The sequence below is a fragment of the Vanacampus margaritifer genome, chromosome 1 (assembly GCF_051991255.1).
Source record: "Vanacampus margaritifer isolate UIUO_Vmar chromosome 1, RoL_Vmar_1.0, whole genome shotgun sequence".
NCBI classification, from domain to species: Eukaryota; Metazoa; Chordata; class Actinopteri; order Syngnathiformes; family Syngnathidae; genus Vanacampus; species Vanacampus margaritifer.
In genome coordinates, this window is record NC_135432.1 from 45,684,708 (window position 1) to 45,708,748 (window position 24,041).

The following is a 24,041-nucleotide window of genomic DNA, read 5'->3' on the forward strand; positions in this document are numbered from 1 at the left end:
AGCGGCCCTCCTTGCCAAGTCTGCCATCGAAGCACTGGATCCCTTGGTGCATCCAAGGGGATTCTAATCCCCTTACTTACTTGTTCCCAAAAAGACAGGCGGGTTCTGCCCTATTCTAGACCTGATGGGCCTCAACTGGTACCTCAGGGTGTTACCCTTCCACATGCTGACTACAGCTGACGTGCTGCGGACGGTCAGCCGAGGGGAATGGTTCACTTCTGTTGATCTTAAGGACACCTACTTCCACATTCCTACTGCACCTCACCACAAGTGGTTTCTCCATTTTGCTTACACGGGCCGTCTCTGGCAGTTCCGGGTGCTCCCTTTCGGCTTATCACTCTCTCCTAGGGTGTTCATCCGTTTTGTAAAGTCGGCCTTTGCTCTCCTGCAGTCGGGAGGCATGAAGGTGATCCCTTACCTGGACGACTGGCTTGTATGTGCGCCGTCTGGTGCTCTGGCGCTCTGTACTTCTTCGTCCATATCACGGCTTGCCCTCAGTGTTAAACTGGAGAAGTCCACACTTTAGTTCACTCTCAGCAGACTTCTTTCATCAGGATATTTTTGGACACAACGCCCATGAATGCAGGACCATCCACTCAGAGGATAGATGACGTTCTCCACCTTGTCTCTCTCTTTCATGTCAACAGGATGCTGCCTCTTGTCCTCTTTTTGAGGCTGCTGGGCAAACTGACATCCCTGACGGCGCGCTTTCCGCTGGGTGTGATGCTGGCTCGCCGCGAGGTTGTATCCACCGATGTCAGGCTGGCTGAGGGCCAGTGGTCAGCTAGGGAAAGCACTTTGCACATCAATGTGCTGGAGCTGCGTGCAGTTCATCTGGCTATCATTCATTTTCTGCCCTTCATTGCGGGGCGCCACGTGATGGTATGATAGGACAACACTTCAACCGTTTACCACAGGGGTGCTCAATGCGTCGATCACTATCGACCAGTCGACCGCGAAGGTAGTATTGGTAGATTGCATGACAACACACGACCTTAAAAATAAATAAATAAATAAATATATAATAAATACAAATAAATAAAAAAGGCGACATCCCATCATTGATCCCGTCACTTGATTGTGCATCTGAATTCTTCTGACATGTGCAGGCAGCAAACACAGCAAGCATGGCCATGGCACATGCCCTTTTTCTTAATTTCACGCAAGCGAGGCAGGAGGCCCCAAAGTCTTTGCCAAAGTCATAAAAATACATCATATACAAGAAATATAATAATGTTTTACAACAAGGTTGAACTACATTTACAATTTAAAAGGTACTTGTTGATGGATTTGTAATGGTTGTGGTTTACAAACCGAATTCCTAAAAAGTTGGGACACTATTCAAATTGTGAATAAAAACTGAATGCAATTATGTGGAAGTGCCAAATTTCAATATTGTGTTCAGAATAGAACATAGTTGACAGGTCAAAAGTTTAAACTGAGAAAATGTATCATTTTAAGGGGAAAATATGTTGATTGTAAATTTCATGGTGACAACAAATCTCAAAAAAAGTTGGGACAGGTAGCAATAAGAGGCTGGAAAAGTAAAATGCACTTATTAAAAAAAACAGCTGGAAGACCAACATGATTGAGTATAAAAAGAGCTTCTCGGAGTAGCACTATCTCTCAGAAGCGAAGATGGGTAGAGAATCACCAATTCCTCCAATGTTGTGCAGAAAGATAGTGGAGACATATCAGAAAGGTGTTTAGCAGTGAAAACAATTGCAAAAGGGTTTAAGTAATCATCATCTACAGTGCATAACATCATCCAAAGATTGAGAGTATCTGGAACAATCTCTGTGTGTAAGGGTCAAGGCCTGGATACCCATGATCTTCGGGCCCTTAAACAGCACTGCACCGCAAACAGGAATGCTTACTGTAAGGGAAATAACAGAAATGGCTCAGCAATACTTCGAGAAAACATTGTGGGTGAACACAATCTACCGTGCCAGCCGCCGTTGCCAGATGCAAACCTGTTTTATGGTCAGACGAATCACGATTCAAAGTTCTTTGTGGAAAACTGGGGCACTATATTATACTGACTAAAGAGGACAAGGACAACCCAAGTTGTTATCAGCACTCAGTTTTTAAGCCTGCATCTGTGATCCTATAGGGTTGCATGAGTATGGCATGGGCAGCTTCCACATCTGGAAAGGCATCATCAATGCAGATAGGTATATTCAGATTTAAGAACAACAATGCTCCCATCCAGACATCATCACTTTCAGAGAAGATCTTGCATTTCTCAACACGATAATGCCAGACCTCAATGCAGCACCAATTACAACATCATGGCTGCGTAGGAAAAGGATCCGGGTATTAAAATGGCTGCAGTCCACTTCTTTCACTTATAGAGCACATTTGGCGCATCATAAAGGGGAAGGTGCAACAAAGAAAGCCCAAGACAGTTGAAAAGTTACAGAGATGCGTGTTACACAAGAATAGGACAGAATTCCTATTTCTAAACTTGAGAAACTTGTCTCGTCGAGTAAGAAGAGGGGATGCCTCACAGTGGTGCAAATGGCCTTGTCCCAACTTTTGAGATTTGTTGACACCATGGAATTTAAAATCAATATAGTTTTTCCTTAAAATGATAAATTTCTCAATTTAAACTTTCGACCTATTCTCTATGTTCTATTCTGAATAAAATTAAAACATTTGCCACACAATTGCATTCAGTTTTTATTCACAATTTGTTTAGTGTCCCAACTTTTTGGGAATTGGGTTTGTAAAAAAAATAACAGGTGAGCACCACTCGCCTGGTTGTGTGTTCCTGTTCACTTGAATGAGATGTCGCGCTGCAGTTAAATGAATGAGGCTAAGCTCTCCATTCAGAAATAGCTTCAGTTGTGAACTCAAGATCGCAATATTTCATCCATGGTGGTCCATATTAAATTGGAAATATGGTTCAAAGTTGGCGCTACTTCTGTGCGGTGGTGTCGTGGTAGTGTGGCGTGCAGTGCTAATTGTAATTTAGTTTACGCCCCCCACACCCTCCCCCCCACACACACAAAAAAAAAAGGCAGATCGCAGGAGGTTGGCTGCTTCAAAAGTAGGTCTTGGGGCAAAAAAGTGTGGGCACCCCTGGTTTACCACATCAATCATCAGGGCAGTACGAGGTCGGCCCAGTTGCCAGTCCATGGGCCGTGATTCTCCTGGGCGATGTGAACCAGGTGGCGGATTCTCTCTCCCGCTGTCGTCCGCCTGCGGGGGATTGGCGTCTCCACACGGAGGCAGTACGCACCATTTGGAGTTGCTTCGGCCAGGCATAACAATTAACTCTTTGACTGCCAAAAACGTTAAATAACGTTTAGTAAAATCCTACGGAGGAGCGCCAAAGACTTTAAAAGACGTTCACCAAGTTTATTTTATTTTTTTTGGTAAACGGGTGGAGGAAAGCCTTGGCCAGCTGTGCTGAAAGTATCAAGCAGATCTAGTTAGTATAATGACTATTTTTGGCCCCTAGATGGCAGCGATGACTCTCTTTGGACAAGATCGGGTAGGCGTCAGTAGTAGAAGACGTGAGGCGGAGCTGTTGAGGGGCCAATGGCTGATAAAGCGAAAATGGCGACCGGTGGCAAGCAGCTCACGCTTGATCGTTTTTTTCAAAGAAGAGAAGCATCAACCAGTGCTAAAGAGCACATTGATGACGACGATGACGATGATGGTGACTCCGAGGTTGACGCCGAAGTTGGAAGCGTTGACACGGCGGCTATGATCACGTCATAAAGCCTCACCGGCTAGCGATGCTAACGCCGGAAAACGCGGAGCACAACCGAGCACTTCTGCTCAGGCGGATGTTCAATCGGACGACAAAGAGTGCCCCGAGTCCAATGCATATTCATCGGAGGAGTGGGTACAGTCTGATCACGGAGAAGACACTGGTTATGGACTACGATGCCACCATGAATGGAGCGGATAAGATGGATCAGAACATCTCTTACCACCCAGTATAGGAACTGAAGGACATGAGGAAGCCAGACGTAACACCACCGTAACGTCACCGTATCATGATCCTGAGAGTAGACTTGATGGCAACATGGCCAAACACACACTGCAGTATATACTTGCTATAACCCCGGAAAAAAAAGCCAGCAAAAAAGTGTAGCGTCTGCAATCGCAGTGACACTAATCTGTTGTGCAAATCCTGCTGCGTCCCCTTGCACGCAGGGGAGTGTTACAAAAAGAAAAACTGTATTTGAAACATCCACACAATTGTAAATAGTACCACGGTTGCACACATTTGTAAATAGTTTGCCAAACTGTTTTGTCAAATTGTTACACTGTTGAATGTAAATAAACGTATTTTGCTATCAAAAAACACTTTTTCATCGTTGGTGGTAGTGTTTTACAGAAGTAAAGCACAGTTTAGGTGTTTGTGGCATCATTCATGGAAAAAAAAAGGGTGTCAAATTCACTAGAGTGCATGAAATAATATCGTTTCACAAAAAGCTTGATTTCTCCGTATTTTGTTTCAAAACAGAGCATTTGGGTGAAACTAACCATTTTCTATTGTTGATTACTGAAAAACGGAATAAGGTAGAAACAAACTTTTTTTTCTGATGAAAGTTGAGAGTCCAATCTTTCATTTGGTCGTATGTGTATTTCCATAGTCCAAACACAAAATTTTCTGTGGACCTTGAAAGATCAGTCAAAATGCTTAAATCGGCTGGCACCCACGGCATCCCTTTTCTGAAAACGTCTGGCAGTCAAAGAGCTAAATTGGATATTAATTATCAAATAACATTTCTTGTTAGTTACAAATTTAAGAGACTTAAAATAATTATAAATTTTAATCAAAAATTATTTGAATAAAGGTTTCAAGTTTAGAAATTTACATTTATGGATATAACATTTTCAATAACATGCTGATATTAATTTACTTTGGACCTCGAGCTTAACGTCATGGCTGACGTCAGCCGTCCAACTGTAAAGGCTAATGTATCCGTCATCTTATTTTTAGTCTAGAATACGTATCAATTGTAGTACAAATGTTCTGTTCATAGCTACTGGTGCTCTTCCTTAACGCGATTCTAACCAAACTTCAGTAAAAAGTCTACAGTACACCCAAGCACTAATTTTGGGTCATTCCCAACTCCATTTCACATGAGCGATTAGCATGCTTAGCGACTCCCGTTTGCTTTTGTGAAAGTGCTACTTTTAGTAGGGTAGTTTATTTGTCACCAGGGAGGAGAGGATATGCACCATGCAACTCATTGCAGTCATTGCATGCGGACTTATTAAGTCTGTCCATTCTGCCGCGGAGCAAGTTAGCTTAGCGCCTCGCGTTCTCAATCACGGACTGTGTTGTCAACTTCAAGCAGCCGCGAAAGAAAGTATCTTGGGGTGACTCGGTGACAGCGTAACAGTTTCTTTGTTTTTTACCAATTCAGAGGTGGCTATTGAGTGTGTGCAGTGTGACATGCCGCTGATTGGTGAACTTGGGGTTAAGAGCCCTTTAAATAAAACCACAGACTCTGAGATCGCAATTTCGGTCTCAAAACGATAAATCGTCCAGCCCTAGTATCGAGTATTTTCCTGGGTATCAATAAGAGTATAATTGTGCACAAAACACGACAACGTGTGGTAATTAGAAAACAACAAAAAAGTACCATTCAATTAAATTGTACTTGGGACACACCAAAACAACATGAATTCTATTTTGCAAGTACCTGAGTTGACAAGAAATACAGTCCTCTTCGCATTTCCTTGGTATTGCCCACGGATTTGGTGGGAAAGCTCCTTTGTAAGGAGAACTGCAATAAATGTCTTCCCTGAGCCAGTATTCAAGCAGACAATAGTATTATGTTCAAGAGCTGCTTCAAGAAGTTCTACCTGTGTAAGAAAGTTAAAGTCATTTATGAGGTGTGAGGAAAAAAAGGCAACCAAAATTTTACTTAAAAAAATACAAGAAACTGTGAAGTACAATTTAATTCCATAACATATCAAGAGTGATACAGTGAAACCCCCAAAGTTAAATATCATCAAGTTTAAATTTGAGAAATAGTTCAAACTCAACTTTTTGGAAACAACAATAGCTGGAGCTGTCAGCAGCTATAAAAGGACAATGCAATTTTGCTTTTAGTTAAGTTATCATTAATTATTCTTCAATGTTTTTGCAAAAACATGTTCATACGACTAAACCATATTAGAGCAGTAGTTAATAATGTTTAATCCGAAATGTACAGTGTAATGATCATTTTAAGCATGCCATCATTACACTGCACATTTCCTAGTTCATATGCCTGCAGACGGACCAGGGCGAGCGGGACACTACTTGCTCTTCGGCGCATATCACGTGACCGCCGTTACTTGTCATGAAGCACAGGCAGGCACAGACTGGGCCATCTGGAGGGGCGGGACAATTCCCGGTGGGCCGTACTATATTTTGGGCCGCGAATCGGCAGGCAGAAACCCACACATTGTTTCAAAATCGCACAGGCAGCAGCCCACACATAATCTTAATTTTAGTTTTGACATTAGTGGTGCAACGGATCATTATTGATACGTGTTCGGTTTGGATCAGGGCCCAGGGTTTGGATTGTGCTTGATCCGCGGATTGGTTGGTGGAAAAAAACAAAAAACAACTAGAGCTGCGGGCAGCTATAAAGGGCCCTCGCAGCCCGGGCCACTTTGGGGTACTTGCACGTTGGGGTACTGGCACGTTTGGGTAGTTGCACATTCGAAGCAGAAATTATTTGAAAATGGCATAATGAACCTTTACATATTATGGATTGTTTTGTTTTGTTTTTGCCAGGTGTGATGAATGTGCTCAATGAGTTTTGGTCAATGTTAAGACCCTCAAAAATCAGCCCCCGTTTTATTTTTTGCCAATGAGTTGCCCCGATTTTAAAGTACATATATACACATCATAGTTTTACTCATAGCACAATATTGCTTTTATTGTCCATAGAGGACATAATAAATAAATAAATAAATAAAAAGTACATATACAGTATATGGATAAATCTGATGCCACTAAAAATTTTGAGTTGTCGAAAGCAAAAAAAATAAAAAATCATAAATGACTTAGTTATCACACTTACAAAAGTATAAAAATTGTGTCCAAATATAAAAACACCTTATGTGTCGTAATTTTTTTTGTCGACCCAAGGGCTAGGTGGTGCTATATTTATAACTGACTATAGTCATAGAGATACCTTCAGGTCGTGACTATAAACATACAAGTGAAGTTTGGAAAATTTTTAAGCATGTATTGAGGAGTTATTACGTATTTCATTAAAAAGGCTGCTTCTTAAAAAAAAAATTAGGGGGCGCTAGTGAGTAATTTTTGTCAAAATCGCCCAATACATGGTCAAATATTGCTCATTTTGTCAGGCCAGATGTGTGTGCCAAGTTTCATGAGTTTCTGTGCATGTTGAGGCCCTCAAAATCTGTGTTTTCTTGGCGAACAGTACCTTGCCACGCCGACAACAATTCGCGAAAACTCACAAACTTCGTGTTATGACATCATGAAGGCCTAAACACTCTTCTGAGCAAATATGAGGTAGTTCCAGTTAACGTGGTTGGAGAAAAAATGCCAGTAGGTGGCGCTATCAGTACGAATAAATTTAAGTCCGTAGATGTATTCAGACCTGGACTTTTGAGAAGATAGGATCATCTGGGTCAAGTTAACACAGCTTTTATTGTCACGATGAATCGTCAGAATTCGCGGCACTGGAACGGACACGCCCTTTAGCGAAAAATTACAATATTCTGTGTTGGGCATGATCAACATTTTAAGGCTTTTCTGACAAAATTTCAACTGGATCCCTCAAACGGGCTCGGCACTAGGTGGCGCTACATGTATAACCAAATATTATAATATAGATGTTTTCAGACCGTGGCTATTAAGATGCATGAGAAGTTTGGGATTTTTTTGAGTTATTAAGCATTTCCTCTTTTTTGATGAAGGAAATATTAAAGACAAAATTTGAGGCCCCATCCCGTTGTATAGTATTTCAAAAAGTCAATGAATAATTGGGATGAATAAGCATTATGACGTTTTGCTGACATGATTGTGATCTGGCGAATGTTTTAATCTGAAAAGTAACCAGGATTTTTTCATTGTGAAACTGCGTCGGTCTTCCTGTCATGCTCGATGTGTTCTGTGCTACTTTGCCATTTGACAGATGCCGACGGATGCGTCCGGCAAAAATAGAAAATAGGTGAATAGTGTCGGCCTTGGCTCAGGAGGAAGAGCTGGTCGTCGAGAAACTGGAAGGTTGGCTGTTCGATCCCCGCTCTCCCCGAGTCATGTGTCGTCGTGTCCTTGGGCAAGACACTTCACACACATTGCCTCCAGTGCAACTCACACTGATGTCTGTGTGAAAGGTGCAAATGTTTGGTGGTGGTCGGAAGGGCAGTGGGCGCACACTGGCCGCCACGCTTCCGTCAGCCTGCCGCAAGGCAGCTGTGGCTACTTAAGTAGCTTACCGCCACCAGAGTGTGAATGTGTGAGCGCACAAATAATGTATCCATTGTGAAGAACCTGTGAGTGTCCAAAAAATAACTATATAAATTTGATCCATTATTATTATTAATAGGCGAGAGGGGCGTCGCTTGGTCCGTATTTAGTTACGGAAATCAATATACGCTGCCACGTTACGGCCGTAACATAAATATTACAAATATTTTTTAATCGCTAGCTCCGGTAATGTAATGATTCACTGTTAATTCATGAGCAGAAGCCGAAAGCTAGCGTCTTGAGGCTAGGCCGGTCGATGCTATTCAAATCAGTGGCGAGGAATAATGGCAATGGCACAAAGTGTTAGTGGAAAGTAGTATCGTGATCTCCCTATGGTTGTGCGCCAGCGAGAGGAGAGGATGCATAAGGCAACACAAGGCAAGTGTGTTACAGTGATCAAACTCTTTATTCTGCAACTGAAGTGTCAGTCATAGCAAATTGTTTGCTGCTGAAATGTGTCCATTGAATAAGCAACACGATGCCCGGTTCTTTCGTCTGTATTTATTTTACATGACCAAGACGAGAGCTCATTATCAGCAGTGACCCAAATCAGTTGAGGTTGACGACACCTAAAAAAGTTAACATAAATCAATCTTCATCTCCAGATTATTACGTCCAACAATGTGCAGAAAAGCACTTTGTCTGTGAGATCACGACAACTTTATTTATCATAGAATAACAAAGGCAATGCCCCTCCGTAAGCCTTCAATTTACTGTGGTGGAGGGGTTTGTGTATCCCAATGATCCTACGAGCTATGTTGTCTAGGGCTTTATGCCCCTGGTAGAGTCACCCATGGAAAACAGGTCCTAGTGAGGGGCCAGGCCAAATACGACTCAAAACACCCCTTTTGACAATGATGTGGTTTTTCCTTGCCCGGACGCGGGTCACTGAGGCCGACCTCTGGAGCAAGGCCTGGAAGTGGGGCTCGTTAGCGAAAGCCTTGTGAGGCCCGGTTGGGCACAGCCCAAGAGGTAATGTGGGCCCGCCTTCCCATGGGCTCAACACCTGTGAGAGGGGCCAAAGGTGTCGGGTGCGTTGACAGCCGGGCGGCAGCCAAGGGCGGTAACCTTGGCGGACAGATCCCCGGCTACAGAAGCTGGCTCTTGGGACATGGAATGTCACCCCTCTGGTGGGGAAGAAGCTTGAGTCGGTGTGCGAGGTCGAAAAGTTCCGACTAGACATAGTCAGACTCGCCTTCACACAGAGCTCGGGCTCCGGTACCAGTCCTCTTGAGAGGGGTTGGACTCTTTTCCACTCTGGAGTTGCCCACCATGAGAGGCGCAGAGCAGGTGTGGGGATACTTATTGCTCCCCAACTTGGCGTCTGTACGTTCGTGTTCACCCCGGTACACGACAGGGTAGCTTTTCTCCGCCTTCAGGTTGGGGGACGGGTCCTGACTGCCGTTTGTGCTTATGCAGGTCCGGCCCGGCCACCAGACGCTCGCCTTTGAGCCCCGCCTCCAGGCCTGGCTCCAGAGGGGGGCCCCAGTAACCCGCATCCGGGCAAGGGAAATGTATTTCCATTGATTGTATTCATCATAAAGGGTCTAGAGCCATGCTTTGTGTCTGGTCCCTCACTTAGGACCTGTTTGCCATGGGTGACCCTGCCAGGGGCATAAAGCCCCAGACAACATAGCTCCTAGGATCATTGGATCCACCACAACACAATAAGATGATCACTCACGGAGGTATACATGGTCTATGTGTAAAATAATGGCTTTAAGTTGTGTTCCTAAAATCTAAACGGCTATGTTTGACATTTTGAGTTGAATGGGGTTTTTTTTTATGGGCAAAACGGTTTTATAAAATAAATGAAGACAATGTTCTATTTTTTAAGTGCAATTTAAGACACATTCCCTTCATTTAAACATGGAAAGTGAATTACAAAATAACCTTGGTCCATAATATTGAAAAAGAAGTACAGTAAAGAAAGCCAGGTATCAGCTGTCAAACTCATTTACTTGCTAAGGCTAGCCACTAGTCAGAGATTTGTGTCGTACCATACAAAGACGGCGTCGTTAACTAGCAGTTTCTTAGCCTAAATTAACGATTGAATATGAGGTCAGAATAGTGTTGTGTTGATCGCAACTATGTAATGTCAATAAAAACTAAGACAATGAAATCCGAAACATCTAAACAGGAAGTCGAGCTAGCCATCACACCACAACGTGGGTCAACTTCAAAGTAGAATTCCACTGAGGCTATTTGCATTGCCGTCAATATATTATTTGGTAAATTTTATCTTGAAACTAGCCTTAGCGTAGGCGGCGTGCTACGTTGAGCATGTTTCCTTGACTTGTCTGAATGACGCAGAATTTCAGGACAAATTTCACCCTGCTCCCATGCATGCAACTTGCATGATCCACAACGGTTTTCAACTTTCTCTGCTGCTTCTATTATAGTGAATTTGGACAGATCATGTTGCTTCCGTGTGAATACGCACTTTTTTTTTTTCATCAACCAATCTGTGGATTGTACAGGACCCGAACCGAACCAATCACCGATCAATGATGATCCATTCTACCACAACGAATGACGGATTGACGATTACAATGCCGTTCGACTTGAAATATTGGCGAATTTATGATGACGGAAGGGTGTCCTGACTGTTCTCGATTGCCGAATGACGGACACTCAAAATTCATTGACAGATCCACCACTGATTCTATCATACCTGTGATCAACACAAAGAGGGAATTAAACACTCAGATATGTGCCAATGTGTTCCGGAGGTAACAGAGTTGTAAAAACGCCTGTAGGCAAAATACTGATGCTGTTTGTAGTCTGACGAACCCACTATTATACCAAACTCAACACTAGGTAAGACATGTTTGTTTCTATTTACGACAGTTTCTTTACTTCTTTATTTGATAGGGCAAAAACAGTCATTAAACATAGTTAAAAGCTTGCAGTTCATTAGATAAAAATTAAGTCGATTTTATAGCTGGTGCTAATGCGCAACTCTAATCAATAATGCTTAGTGAGCAGCGAAAATGACGTCATTATGGAACCAAAGAAGATCACTATATCAGATGTTGATGCTTTGAGACACTTTGATAACTCAGCAATTAGAAAGGCGTTAGAAGGCAAAATGCAATTTACAGTAACTTCACGTTAATTCCATCAGACTGCAGGTATACTTTGAAGAGTTGGATGCTCCTTAGCAACCAGAAGTTAGCATGCCACCATTTCCAAACGCGGAAATGGTGCATGTTTAGAGTCCATTACGTTAGTGTGGAGACGAAAAAGGGAGTCATTCTTAGGACATATATTAAAGAGAACACGATATTGAACATACTTCCCCAAACTGTCTTTAGTTCAGTGGGGGAATTATGTCAAAACCACAACATTAAGATATATGTGTAACTTTAGACTTTAATATCATACTGGAATGAAAGTACACCTTTATCTCAAACATTAGACACCAGGTAAACATCCATACACCCCCTTAACCCTATGTATAGGATTCCCGGGAGCCACGGGATTCCCAAAAAATTTCAGCTTCTACTTTGAGGGTACGAGTATTAGGTTAGATGCCAGCGTTATGTATTAATATTGTAATGGAAATTCATGGAATGGATTGTGTTCAACTTTGGAGGTTTCATTGTATACAAGCAACTGCCATTTATTTAACCCAAACCAATAAATGTGCTTCACTATTGACTCTTGATTAAAAAAAATAAAAAAATCAAGCAAACTTCAAGTTCTTCTTTAAGTTTAGTTAACATAATTGAACAAAAGCAACAAACAACTACTTGCCTGATATTTTCTAGGTGTATAGATATTATCGTGGATAGCCTCCTGCTGCCATGGAAGTCCAAAAAAAGGCCCCATGGGAGATGTGACCGGTGTGACAAGCTTCAGGCCTGCCATTTTTCAACGAAATGGAGAAGAGTAGGCAGAACTCCTCTCGTCGTCCACTTAATTTTATTTCATATCAGATTTTTCACAAATTCACTACAAAAAGCAGATTATGATATTTTGTTAATTCAAAAAAAAGGAGCTGGCAGATAAAATTTATAAATATTAATCACAATCTATCCAAAAATATACTTACATACAGCAATCTGCAGCAGAATCTGGATTAGGAAAAACGTAATGTTGGTTCCATGATTAAATCTGTTACGCCTTACACCTTCATGAACATGCCTGAGGGAAAAAAACACATGATTGTAGAATGTTACATTTGTGACACTGCCATAGAAATGCCGATATGATATATTTAAAGCTGCTCTTTATAACAGTTTGCTCCAAAATATCTTTGCAATAGACTTTTTAGTTGACCATTTATGAAAATTTCTAAGTAGTAGATTAAACACATTGTGATTTGAACACGCTGTTCACAATGGGTACTCCTGCAAGCCTCTGGCCAATAGTTTTCAGACTGGCTTCGGGTTTGAATTTCCCACCCTCTGTCTGCGGATGTAACGTTGTGTGCATTGTTTACGTGAAGAAGCGTGTGAGCAGTTTTATTTTTTGACCACAGGTTGCAGTAGTGATTCAAAACTGAATTGTCTGTATTTATCTTGCTAAAATACTAAAACAGTAATCATCCTTACTTTTAAAAACATTGCGATACTGTAAGCATTTTTGTTACAATCTCTCTCGTAAAATAAATGTAATAATATTTGAACAGTTTTTACTCGCCTCTGATTTCACAACTATGATAGTCATTCATCAATTTGTTGTGTATATGTAATATGAGGTGATCATACATTTATTTGGGTTCACTGTCATAACAGCCTTTCAAAGGAAACCACAACTATGATGTGGCACCCAAGAAAAATTTGTTTTACCCTGCTGCTCTAAATTGTGGCCGAAGATGATTATGAATGGTCGTTCTTAGCGTCTTTAATTGGCAATTAAATATAATTTTGAGGTGGTGTTGTTGCCATTTATTGCAAATTGCACAAGAAATGCCTCAAATATTCATGTTTGATATGTGTGCAAAGTTTTTGCACATGTTCAGACTCTATAAAAGGCCCCAAAAAATGGCTACCAATCAAAAAGTAAATCAAAATGGTGGACTTCCTGTTTGGTTTAGCATATGGCTCCAAGAGACTTTTTAGTAGCTCTAGGTGCTTCGTACAACCGGGAATGATTCGTTAAGAAGGATCTTTTTTCCTTTGCAAACAGTGCATGCCACGGCAACAGCGTGCGCCGAAATAAAAAGCTTTCAATAACTTTTCATCTTTAACATCTTAAGATGAAACACCAAGTTTGAAGACAGTCGGATACATTTTGTAGGAGCAGTTTGTTAGAATATATACCCCTTTGAAACAACCCACAAAAAAGGTAACAAATTCCAAAGTAAATCAAAATGTTGGACTTTCTGTTACGTTTAGCATATGGCACCAAAATACATTTTTGTGCTTCGTGGGCTGTTTCATATGCCTACAAATGTCCGTAGCTTTAGCTGAAACGCACAACACAACCAGGAATGCTTAATTACATAAGAATTTTGAAAAACAAAATGTGATGCCCCCCCCTCTGGAGCACTTCCTGTTAGGTTTAGCATATGACACCAAAATACGTTTTTGTTACATATGCCTCCAAATTTCCGTGCCTCTAGCTGATGCGTACAAACGGATTTGTACGGGTAGGAATTTTGAAACTCAAAATTTGATGCCCCACCCCAGTCATATAGTACTTCGAAAACTTTTGATTTTTTTTACCGTGACGTTTGTCTCACCTGTTGAGATGGTACACCCCAAGTTTAAAGTCAAAGTCAATCGGGTTAACCGTGTAGGAGAAGGGGGCAAAAGTATGACCCCTATAAATGTGCCAAAATTGGACATTCGAATACTCATACCTCACTTCCTGTTCATTTTAGGGTACAGCTATCCAAGTCTTTTTTGTTCGTCTGGATGTGCTACAGGTGCCACTCAATTTTTGTAGCGGTAGGACAATCATAGCGCTACAGACCCATTTTCCTTTATCATGTATGGCGACTTTAAAATATAAAATTTTTCGCCAAGCCTGATACGTGTGTAAAGTTTGGTGAGTTTCTGTTCATGTTGAGTATCTCAAAAATGCGATTGTTTGCGGAGAAGAAAAATAAGAATTTCTACAGAAACAATAGCGCCTCGCAGCGACGCCGCTGCTTGGGCCCTAAAAATAAGAAGAAGACTAGAGATGCAAGCAGCTATAAAGGGCTCTCACAACCTGGGCCACGTTGGGGTACTTGCACGTCGGGGTACTGTTACATTGGACAAGGACTGTCTAAAATGTAAATATTTTGCCATGCCTTGTGTGCGCAGTTTCGGTCGCTGCTCGGGCCCTAATAAATATATCATCCGTTTGCTGGGCGCAACTGCACGTTTTAATCAGTAGTTCAACAGATAGTTGAGCCTTATTACTCGTTCGGAATAAGTGTGAGAACATGTCAAGTTAGCCACCACATGCTGCCTGCTGAAGGCCAACCAAAATAAATAACTACCAACTAATACATGGACGTCAATGCAATAGGGTTGGTAAGCTTTTATTTTTAAATTTACCCTCGAAACGCACGGTGGCGTGTCTTCTAACTTGACTCATTGTTACAGTCCACGGTGTTTCGTGATCATTTGTTTTTTTTTCCCCCGTATGGAGAGGGCCTCTCTCGATGACCAAGATCAACACAACGCCATCCCAAAATCATATTCAATCGCCAATTGGCGTCAACATAAACATTGTAAACATTGTAAAAATTGTTAACGTAAACATTGACATCTCTTGCGAGATGTGCGGTGCATTTAAATACATTCGGACATTTTATACTCACACCATATGAAGTCCATCAATGCATTAAATGTTAAAAAGTGCAAATATGTAAACAATTGGAGCTTTCTATCAATCTATAAAAGCTGACATATCAAGAGGAATGATTGGGGTGAAATCACTTTGCTATTTTACCTTATTACAATCAGTGGCACATCTAGTCACTTATGTTTACAATACCTAATCTAATAACTAGTCTTCCATTCTCCATTCTAGTGGTTAATATGTAAATGAATCAAACATAAAGAATACATCTTCCTTCCTTATATATAATTCTTATATTATTTGCCACCAAAAACTGTAGTGCCTTTACATTAGTCCCCTTTCAACAGCAAGCAAACAATGAACAAGAATAATATTCAGAGTCATAGTATAACAGTTTTATTTTTTCTGTAGTGAGAGCAGGGAAGAGGCGGAGGAGAAGCTAGAGGTGTGGAGGTTTACCCTGGAAAGGAGGGGAATGAAGGTTAGCCATAGCAAGACGGAGTATCTGTGTGTGAATGGGAGGGACCCAAGTGGAAGAGTGAGAAAGCAAGAAGGTGGAGGAGTTTAAGTATTTAGGGTCAACAGTCCAGAGCAATGGAGAGTGTGGAAAAGAAGTGAAGAAGCGTGTGCAGGCAGGCTGTAAGGGGTGGAGAAAAGTGTCAGGTGTAATGTGTGATAGAAGAGTTTCACCTCAAATGAAAGTAAATGTTTATAAAACTGTGGTGAGACCAGCAATGTTGTTTGGTCTGGAGACAGTGCCACTGAGGAAAAGACAGGAGGCAGAGCTGGAGGTCGCAGTGATGAAGATGCTGAGGTTCTCTTTTGGAGTGACCAGGATTGATAGAATCATGAATGAGTACATTAGAGGGACAGCACATTTTAGAGACTTTGGTGATAAAGTCATAGAGGTCAGGCTGAGATGGTTTGGACATGTCCAGAGGAGAGATAGTGAGTATATTGGCAAAAGGATGTTGAGTTTCCAAATGCCAGACAGGAGGTCTAGAGGAAGACCAAGGAGTAGGTTTATTGATGTAGTTAAAGAGGACATGAAGGTAGTTGGTGTCAGAGTAGAGGACAGGGTTCGATAGAGGCAACAGATTCACTGTGGCGACCCCTGAAGGGAAAAGCCGAAAGGAAAAGAAGAAGTATAGCAGTTTTATTTTCATCAGTCATCTGAGCTTCAATGACAATGTGTGGTTTCCCAAGGGGAAGGGGCTTCACTATAAGAGCTGGACCCTCTGTGTTGAACAAAATAATGTTTACATAAAAGAAAAGCATTTTATCCCCACAATGTTTTCTTTTAAAGTTATCTAAAATAATTGACTTGTTTTGCCAGTCGCTGCTTGTTGCAGACACTTCTTGTTACAATAAAATATCTTGCAAATATATCTTGAGTCACTGTCAATCTTTACGTCATATGAACCTACGGCAGGGGTCACCAAATGGCAGACCACGGTCCAGATCCGGACCCCGAGACCCTTTCATTCGGACCTCCAAGAATATGTACTGGGAGGGAAATATATTCCATTTTACCGATTGACAATTTTTAAATAAGCTCGCGCGAGGGCAGCTATGCTTGGTCCTTTGACAGAGCCGGGATCTGGTAAGGTCCAAAACTTTTGTTTTGTTTTTCGGGGTTCACGCATTCTCACAACAAACGTGATGAAGTATGGCGTTTTTAGAAGTCAGATAAGTAGACACTGGAAAGTGAATGGACTGAAGCGTATGCTTTAATTTTACCAGCATCGAGGGCTACGAGCCCCCGTGAATCTGCCTACGAGTGCTCACAACGCGTGGAGTGGATTTTGGGCGCAACACAAAAATCCTTTTACTGACTCCGGAATGGCAGACACGCTATTTGAAGAGAAAGGAGGAGAGTGTTAGATGGAATAAGAACTCCACTTTTGTTTCAAGTTCAGACCACTTTATTCTGTTGCACTCTGCTCCCACCACCGTTACCACCACCGCCCAACACTCGCTCTCCCCCAAGAGCCCACTTGGCATAAGAGTAGCACTAACCCCTTGCGGTATGACATGTAAAAGTTATTAAATTGAACAACAATCTCAGTCACTTAATTTTTTTTTAATTAACTCTTTGACTGCCAGACGTTTTCAGAAAAGGGATGCCGTGGGTACCAGCCGATTTAAGCATTTTTGACTTATCTTTCAAGGTCCACAGAAAATTATGTGTTTGGACTATGGAAACACACATACTACCAAATGAAAGATTGGACTCTCATCTTTCATCAGAAAAAAAAGTTTGTTTCTACCTTATTCCGTTTTTCAGTAATCAACAATAGAAAATGGTTAGTTTCACCACTGTTTTGAAACAAACGTCTTTGGCACTCCTCCCTAGGATTTTACTATACGTTATTTAACGTTTTTGGCAGTCAAAGAGTTAAATTTAAAAAAAAAAAGAAAACAAATGAACATTATATAGAGTACATGTATAACATAAATGTGTTATATGCAAATACTGTACTATGTAACTATTAAACAATAAATTGGTTGTTCACTCAATTTTCCAATGCCCTTCATAGAGAGCCTTGAGTAACATTGCTGAAGATGCTCCTTTTTTGGTCAGACAGTCTGCCAATTTATATTTGGTGTCTGACCACAGCACCTTTTTAACCCTTTTGGTTTCAATGAGCTCTTTAATAGGGCTGATTTCCAAGTGAAGCCTTTTTTCAGCAACAAATTTAGTAGACTTCAGTGCATCCATAAGAGAATGGTTATCAGTAACACAGATTATTGGTACAGTTTGCTCAGTACTACCAGCATAGAGTTCAGAGAATAATGTTGACAGAAAAAATTGCATTGTCAATTCCCTCAGACATTGCTAGTGTTTCACCTGCAAGTGTTCTGACAATTCTCTATACTTTCTTTGACTGCCAAGAAATAAAAGAAAACAGTTCATTTTCACCAATCAAAGGGCCACCTTGAGTACCTCCATCTGAGAGATTTGCAAAAGATGCATCAATAAATGTAACCAACTTCAGGGTATCATCTTTTCCAAGGTGTGGAAAGTTCAACTCAACCGTCTTAGTTTTGATTTTAGATGCAACTCTATTTGCTTCATGAATGGTCTGTATGGTAGCACATTGTATGCCAGATTACTGGCATCAAGCATGGCATCAGGTCTGCTTTGTCTAGCAACCCATAAAAGTTGCCCTATCTTTGATCTGAGCCGATCCCTCTCTTCCTCAGTAATAGGTGAAGCTTGCTCAACTGCTCGTGACGATGTGAGAGGTATAGGCTGTAAGTGTGCATTGTATGTATCTTGATGTATTTTCACTCTTGTCAGAAGTTACAAAATCTACACCGACAAAAGAAAAAATTGTCATGAGCTTCACGCCCAATGCTGAACCTTGCTTTGAGATGTGCCATGACTGTCATTTCAAACATTTCAAACCCACCCCAAATGAAATCAACATGACAAGCAAGAACACCGGTTACATTCTTGTCATTGTCCTGCCAGTAGAAAACTGTTGAATCTACTTTGGATATAATACCTCCTGCCTCAATCATTATATTCTTTACTCGGTTGTACCAATACAGAGGCATCTGCCAAGACATCCACACACACTTCTTTAATTTCCAAAGTGTCCCTGCACTGTTTGCTTCAGGAGGTTTGACAAAAAAAAATGTCTCTAGACAGTTCCATACCTTGTAAAAAGCCTGACTATGTCCATTGAATGAAGTTGCCATTGTCTTTGACACATCACTGCTACAAGAAGCCTCAGTGACTCAGACACACAAGTTGGTGAGTCTTTTTGTAGCTCTGTAACTTGCAGCTCCTCAAATCCTCTTGCAACAAGCCTTGCTTTTAGTACTAATCCAGTCACTGTCTCTTTCAGAGTGCAAACCCATCGTGTGGATATGCGCTTTTGTCCCTTGTCCTCAACTTCTTCAAATACATAATTTTGTCTCCAGTTTTGTATTTCACTTGACTTAGCTTCATCAAATGAGATATCTTTTGTCACAAGTATGTCCTCCAAAAACAACTGCACCACTCCTGGCTCTTTCCATTCAGGACAGTCCACTCTTTTGTAGCAAATCTTGTTGTTCAAACTTCTCATCTGTGTGACGCATATGCTTTTTTAGTGCTCTTCGTATTCTCTCCAAAACATTCTGCTTCAGTAAAAGCCTTTCTTGCTGCTTGCAGAGCTAAAATATGATTGGCGATTCACTTTTTGTGGTACCTTCTAGAGCAGATGCTTGGGCAATCAACACAGAGGGTGGATTGGGATTCTGTCCGAATACCAGCTGATGTGAACTGCAGCAATGAACAATTACTGGCCCGTAGCAAGTAGAAGTTAGGGAGCGTCTGCAAGTTGCATGTTACAGAGGCTCAAATTACCAGTAAGTCAGCACTGACTTTGGTCATTTTGGAAATGTAAGTTGTGGACGGTCCCTAACCTGGACGGTAAACACCCGGGTGACTTTTACTCTGTCATGCCGGCAACATGTTTTGGGCTGAAAGCGTGCTTAGCACACATTAGGAGAGAAAACCCCCCACCCCACACACGGAATGACATGAAGGCTGACGTGCTGAGGATTTGACTCTGATCAGAATTGGCGCAGCATTTGGGATGGAAAACGGCTTTTTTCTTGCCCATTACGTCAGCAAACTCCCATTCAAGTGAACGGCAGTAGCTGTCGTTAACGCACATGATACGTCCTCACGGTCACATGACCAGGATAATGGCGTTCCCCACGGTATGTTTTTATTTTGATAATGTTAACATTGTTAACATTTTTAATTCTTTATTTTATATTTTAACCATTTTGAATTTAGTTATAGATGTGTAGATGCACATCTACACAGGTGTAATAATGTCAAAACTCAATATAACTCGACCTTAACCTATCTGTTATCTTGTTTTGTCTAAATTTTCTGTTTTGTCCTGTTTGTGAAAATTCAAGTTCAATCTAGCATACTGAGATTCTGTTTTGTCTAAATGTGAAAGATCAACCTAGCATACTGTGAGAATGTAATCTGATTTTCGTATTTGATGGGAGGAGAGAGGCGTTTTTCTGTACAAACTCTGATTGTAATAAAAGGGCTGTGTCTCCTGGGGGAAGGGACACACATTCTTGGATGACACTGCTTTGGTGATATGCAATTGTGTGACCAGAGATCTCTGTAATAAATCAACCTTGCAAGGACCCTCTTCACAAGAATCTCATCTTTGATTTATTTGAACACGCAAAAGATTACAAAATATATTATAATCCTTCAAAACTTAAACGGTTTAAAAGAAAATTCAGGGAATAAGATTCCACAGATATTAGCACTTTAATTCATTATACACAATGACTAATCCCTTACTGGAAAATTAGTTATCTGTGTGTTCTTTTTAATATGTAGAATTATAAACTGACTCTATATCACCACACTCTTAATTGAAAGTGTACAAAATAATGTGTTTCAGAGAAGCTGATGATTTTGAGGAGGAAATGGAGTAGTGGCAATGATTTTGGCCATGATAGCATTAAGCACTGCATATTTCATGGCAATTTCTTTTATATAATATTGTTTTTTTAGCCCGCAACAATCATAACAAATTCCCGCGAAATTCTTAATATTTGTCGAAAAAGTGTATGAATAACAAACAAAAAATTTGCAACTTTTATCACAACTTTTGGAAAAAATTGGCCACAAAATCAGGCATTTTAGCCTGCAACAATCAGAAAAAATGCACGCGAAATCCTGGAGTGCGCGCACATTTAGACCAGACATGCTGCTTGGTGGTCAACCAAAAGAGCTGCTAACAAAAAAAAAATTCAAATCCAGCATAATAAACATTGTAGGAGCCCCATGTTTGATTTGTTTGTACTTCCAACCACTAGGGGACAATGTGTTTTTGTTTGTTTATCTGAGTCATGGACAGGTGGCCAGGTAATACTTAATTGTGGTTTCACTGGGGCACAAGTGCTACTGATTGTGGAAGCAAACAATTTTCGCCGGGTGTTATCTTGCATTTTGGCCGTTTATGTTGTTACTTTAAGAGTTGTGATTTTGTGAATTAAAATGTCAACCATCATTCCAATCAAGAGAGAATTCCATGGGTATAGTTTTTCTTTTTTTTTTACAAGAAGTCAAAGTTAAACAACAGTAAAAGTAGCCACAAGTGTAGCGGACAAGTGGTGGTAGACAATCCCCTACAAACATATCATTTAGGTATACATACAATGTTATAATAAAAATGCATGTAAAGTATTGTAAACTATCGGGATATGAATCGCCTTGAAGGTATCGCGACACGTATTGTATTGTGACCCCTGCACCCTGATACGCATCATATCGTTAAGTGGTTGGCAATACCCAGCCCTACTGGAATATTGGGAAAAGTTAATATTCAATACAAGTGATTTGTGTTACAATTGGTCACGTAACTAACTAAACTCATTAATCAAGGCACCATTGTATTAGCAACTGCACACCTCTGATATTCCAATTTTGCTAAAATTTTAAGTGTAAAGAGACATGAGACAAAATCACCTTAAAGACATTTTTCATAAACAGTACAAGTAGAAATAATGTGATTCAATGATTCCTTTGGTCAATATGCAATGAAACGGCCTCATAAAAATGTTATGTTTTTGTGAATTTTGGAAGCCACAGGTCTTTTCCATGCCCCCCTGTTGCTACCCGGTACGTGCGCCGAAAGACACAATTGTTATGTCTCCTCCCTTTGTACCCACCACATAAATTTAAAACATTAATAAAATATTTGACAGAAAAAATTTACAACATACTATTCACGGTAAACTATTTTTGGAACACCCCTCAAGTGTACTCAAGTGTACTCACCTAATCCTTGAAGTCTACAGATAGTGGATATACTGTATATAGTACAAACCACAATGAATCAAAGGCGAACCATTGCAAAGCTTGAATTATCTGCCTATTTTTAAACATCAAACATTGCAACAAAGGCATACAGCCACTTTTTATTTATTTCATTTGACATGATTTTGCTGTGATTTCACTTTGTAATGCAGTTGATTGAAAAGTGCTCTTTTTAGTTCTTTTTTTTTAACCAAACACATGGCTGCTAACTTTAATAGAAAACGCCTCTAATTGTCTGGTTAGTAGAGTGTGAAAAATGTAAACGTCAGGTATAGTTACAGCTCCAGCTCCAAAACCACATACAGTATTGGCTGAAAACAATGAATTGCTACAGTGACAGTTTAACGCAGCGTAATTTGGTAGCATGGCTACCAAAAATAGAAATGTAGCGTTCTTGACAATCTCAATACCCAAGTGAAAATATGTATTTAAGTTATTTACACCCACACCTGCGTCATTTATTCATACGAAATAAAAGGCAGTTTAACACTAATGGACGCAAGGCATTCTGCACATTTACTACCGGTACTACTATCAAGGGAGCTAGCTAGCTATCATATCTTGCTAGGTAGTTTAGCGCTAGCAAAAGCCCACAACGCTTGTTAGCTTCTCTAATAAAAGACATGTGTATGCACAATCTCACCTGTTACGTGTTCGGTTGATCCAGAATATTTTATTTGAAAAACCCGTGTCTCTTATATTCCCTCTGCTGTCTCAATTTGTGCGTATACTTGTCCACTGTGGGATCATTTCCTGTGACCTGCGCCTTAGCTACGACCAAACATCAACGTAAATTGCGTAATCTGCCGTATTTACACAATAACCACATTCAACTAAAGTTACCGAGAATATCCGTAAAGTGTTCGCGCTTGGGGCAAGAAGGTCTAGCTGCAGACCATGGACCACAGACCTGTATAAAGTACTGGATAGCCGATAGGCCAAGACTTTTGAAGCCGCTAGGCTGCCATATTACCACTCCTAGAAAACGTTTCTATATGCATGTACAGTATTGAAATTTGAGAACATTTAAGACAGTACTTTACTAGAAACAGCATGATTTATGATGTTTTAAAATTTTCAAACATAAACAAGTGGACTTCAGACATTTTACAACTTGCCTTAAATACATGTATATATTATATGCTTGATGTTGTTTACAGGAGGAAACTTCGATATTTCCTATGAAATAATTATTCCTTTAATTCATGTATAAATTATATGCTTGGTGTTGTTTACAGGAGTAAACATGTATATTTCCTATTTAAGAATTATTTATTTAATTCAACAAAAGATGCATCTGCCAAATCTAATATTGGGGTCTAAGGAACTGAGCGATAAATGTTCAAAGCAACGCATACCGCTCACTTGTTAAAAAACAAACAAACAAACAAAAAACGTATAATTTACACAGTAGTCTGCTCGCAAGATGGGAGGGGTAAGATGGCCGCCCTGTGGTTTCAACGGCTTGAACGAGCGTGTATGGGCTATCGGCTATCCAGTAGTATATATACAGCTCAGTGCCATGGTAAATCGACCGTCAATGGACCCCTCGCGGGTGAAGCCAGAGGGCAGCCATCTTACGTTGCCAGTTTTACTGACCACTTCAATGGGTTTTTAATTGAAAACATTATCAGTGTGTGATTTACGCTTCTCAAAAGAACAAATTTAAGTGTTTGCACCAACTATTCAGAGTTTATCCAGTAATACAGATGTTATATTTACATTATATTTACAGATTACATAGTCAAAATATACGTGATACACAGGGTATATGGCTAGATAACTTTATTACTTCTTCATATATCCTTTTGTAACACGTAGTTTGCCAATGTGTGTTTTTATTTACTTGCAATTGACTAATATTTGTTTTGTGAATTATTACTTTTAGTTTTGTATTTTTGTTTTACATCCTGAAGTGTTTTTGTACTGCGCATGTCAAAATTATTGCGTTAATATCTCGTTAACTTAAAGTGC

The 24,041-nt window shown here is 40.5% G+C and overlaps 1 protein-coding gene across 4 annotated transcripts in view; it reads right to left on the reverse strand.

Moving 5' to 3' along the window:
- dicer1 (dicer 1, ribonuclease type III) overlaps positions 1–22,920 on the reverse strand; it is a 167,088-nt gene extending 144,168 nt beyond the window's left edge. For 2 of the 4 annotated variants that reach the window (XM_077559962.1, XM_077557977.1), the window contains exons 1-4: positions 22,711–22,920; positions 12,525–12,616; positions 12,227–12,424; positions 5,673–5,835 (exon numbers count right to left, since the gene is read on the reverse strand). In XM_077559962.1, coding sequence (XP_077416088.1) covers positions 5,673–5,835; positions 12,227–12,340 — 277 coding nt within the window. In that variant the 5' untranslated portion in view covers positions 12,341–12,424; positions 12,525–12,616; positions 22,711–22,920. The remainder of the gene's footprint in view (positions 1–5,672; positions 5,836–12,226; positions 12,425–12,524; positions 12,617–22,710) is intronic. The other 2 variants (XM_077558777.1, XM_077559575.1) reach the window with 2 other exon arrangements.
- Positions 22,921–24,041: the final 1,121 nt, after the last annotated feature.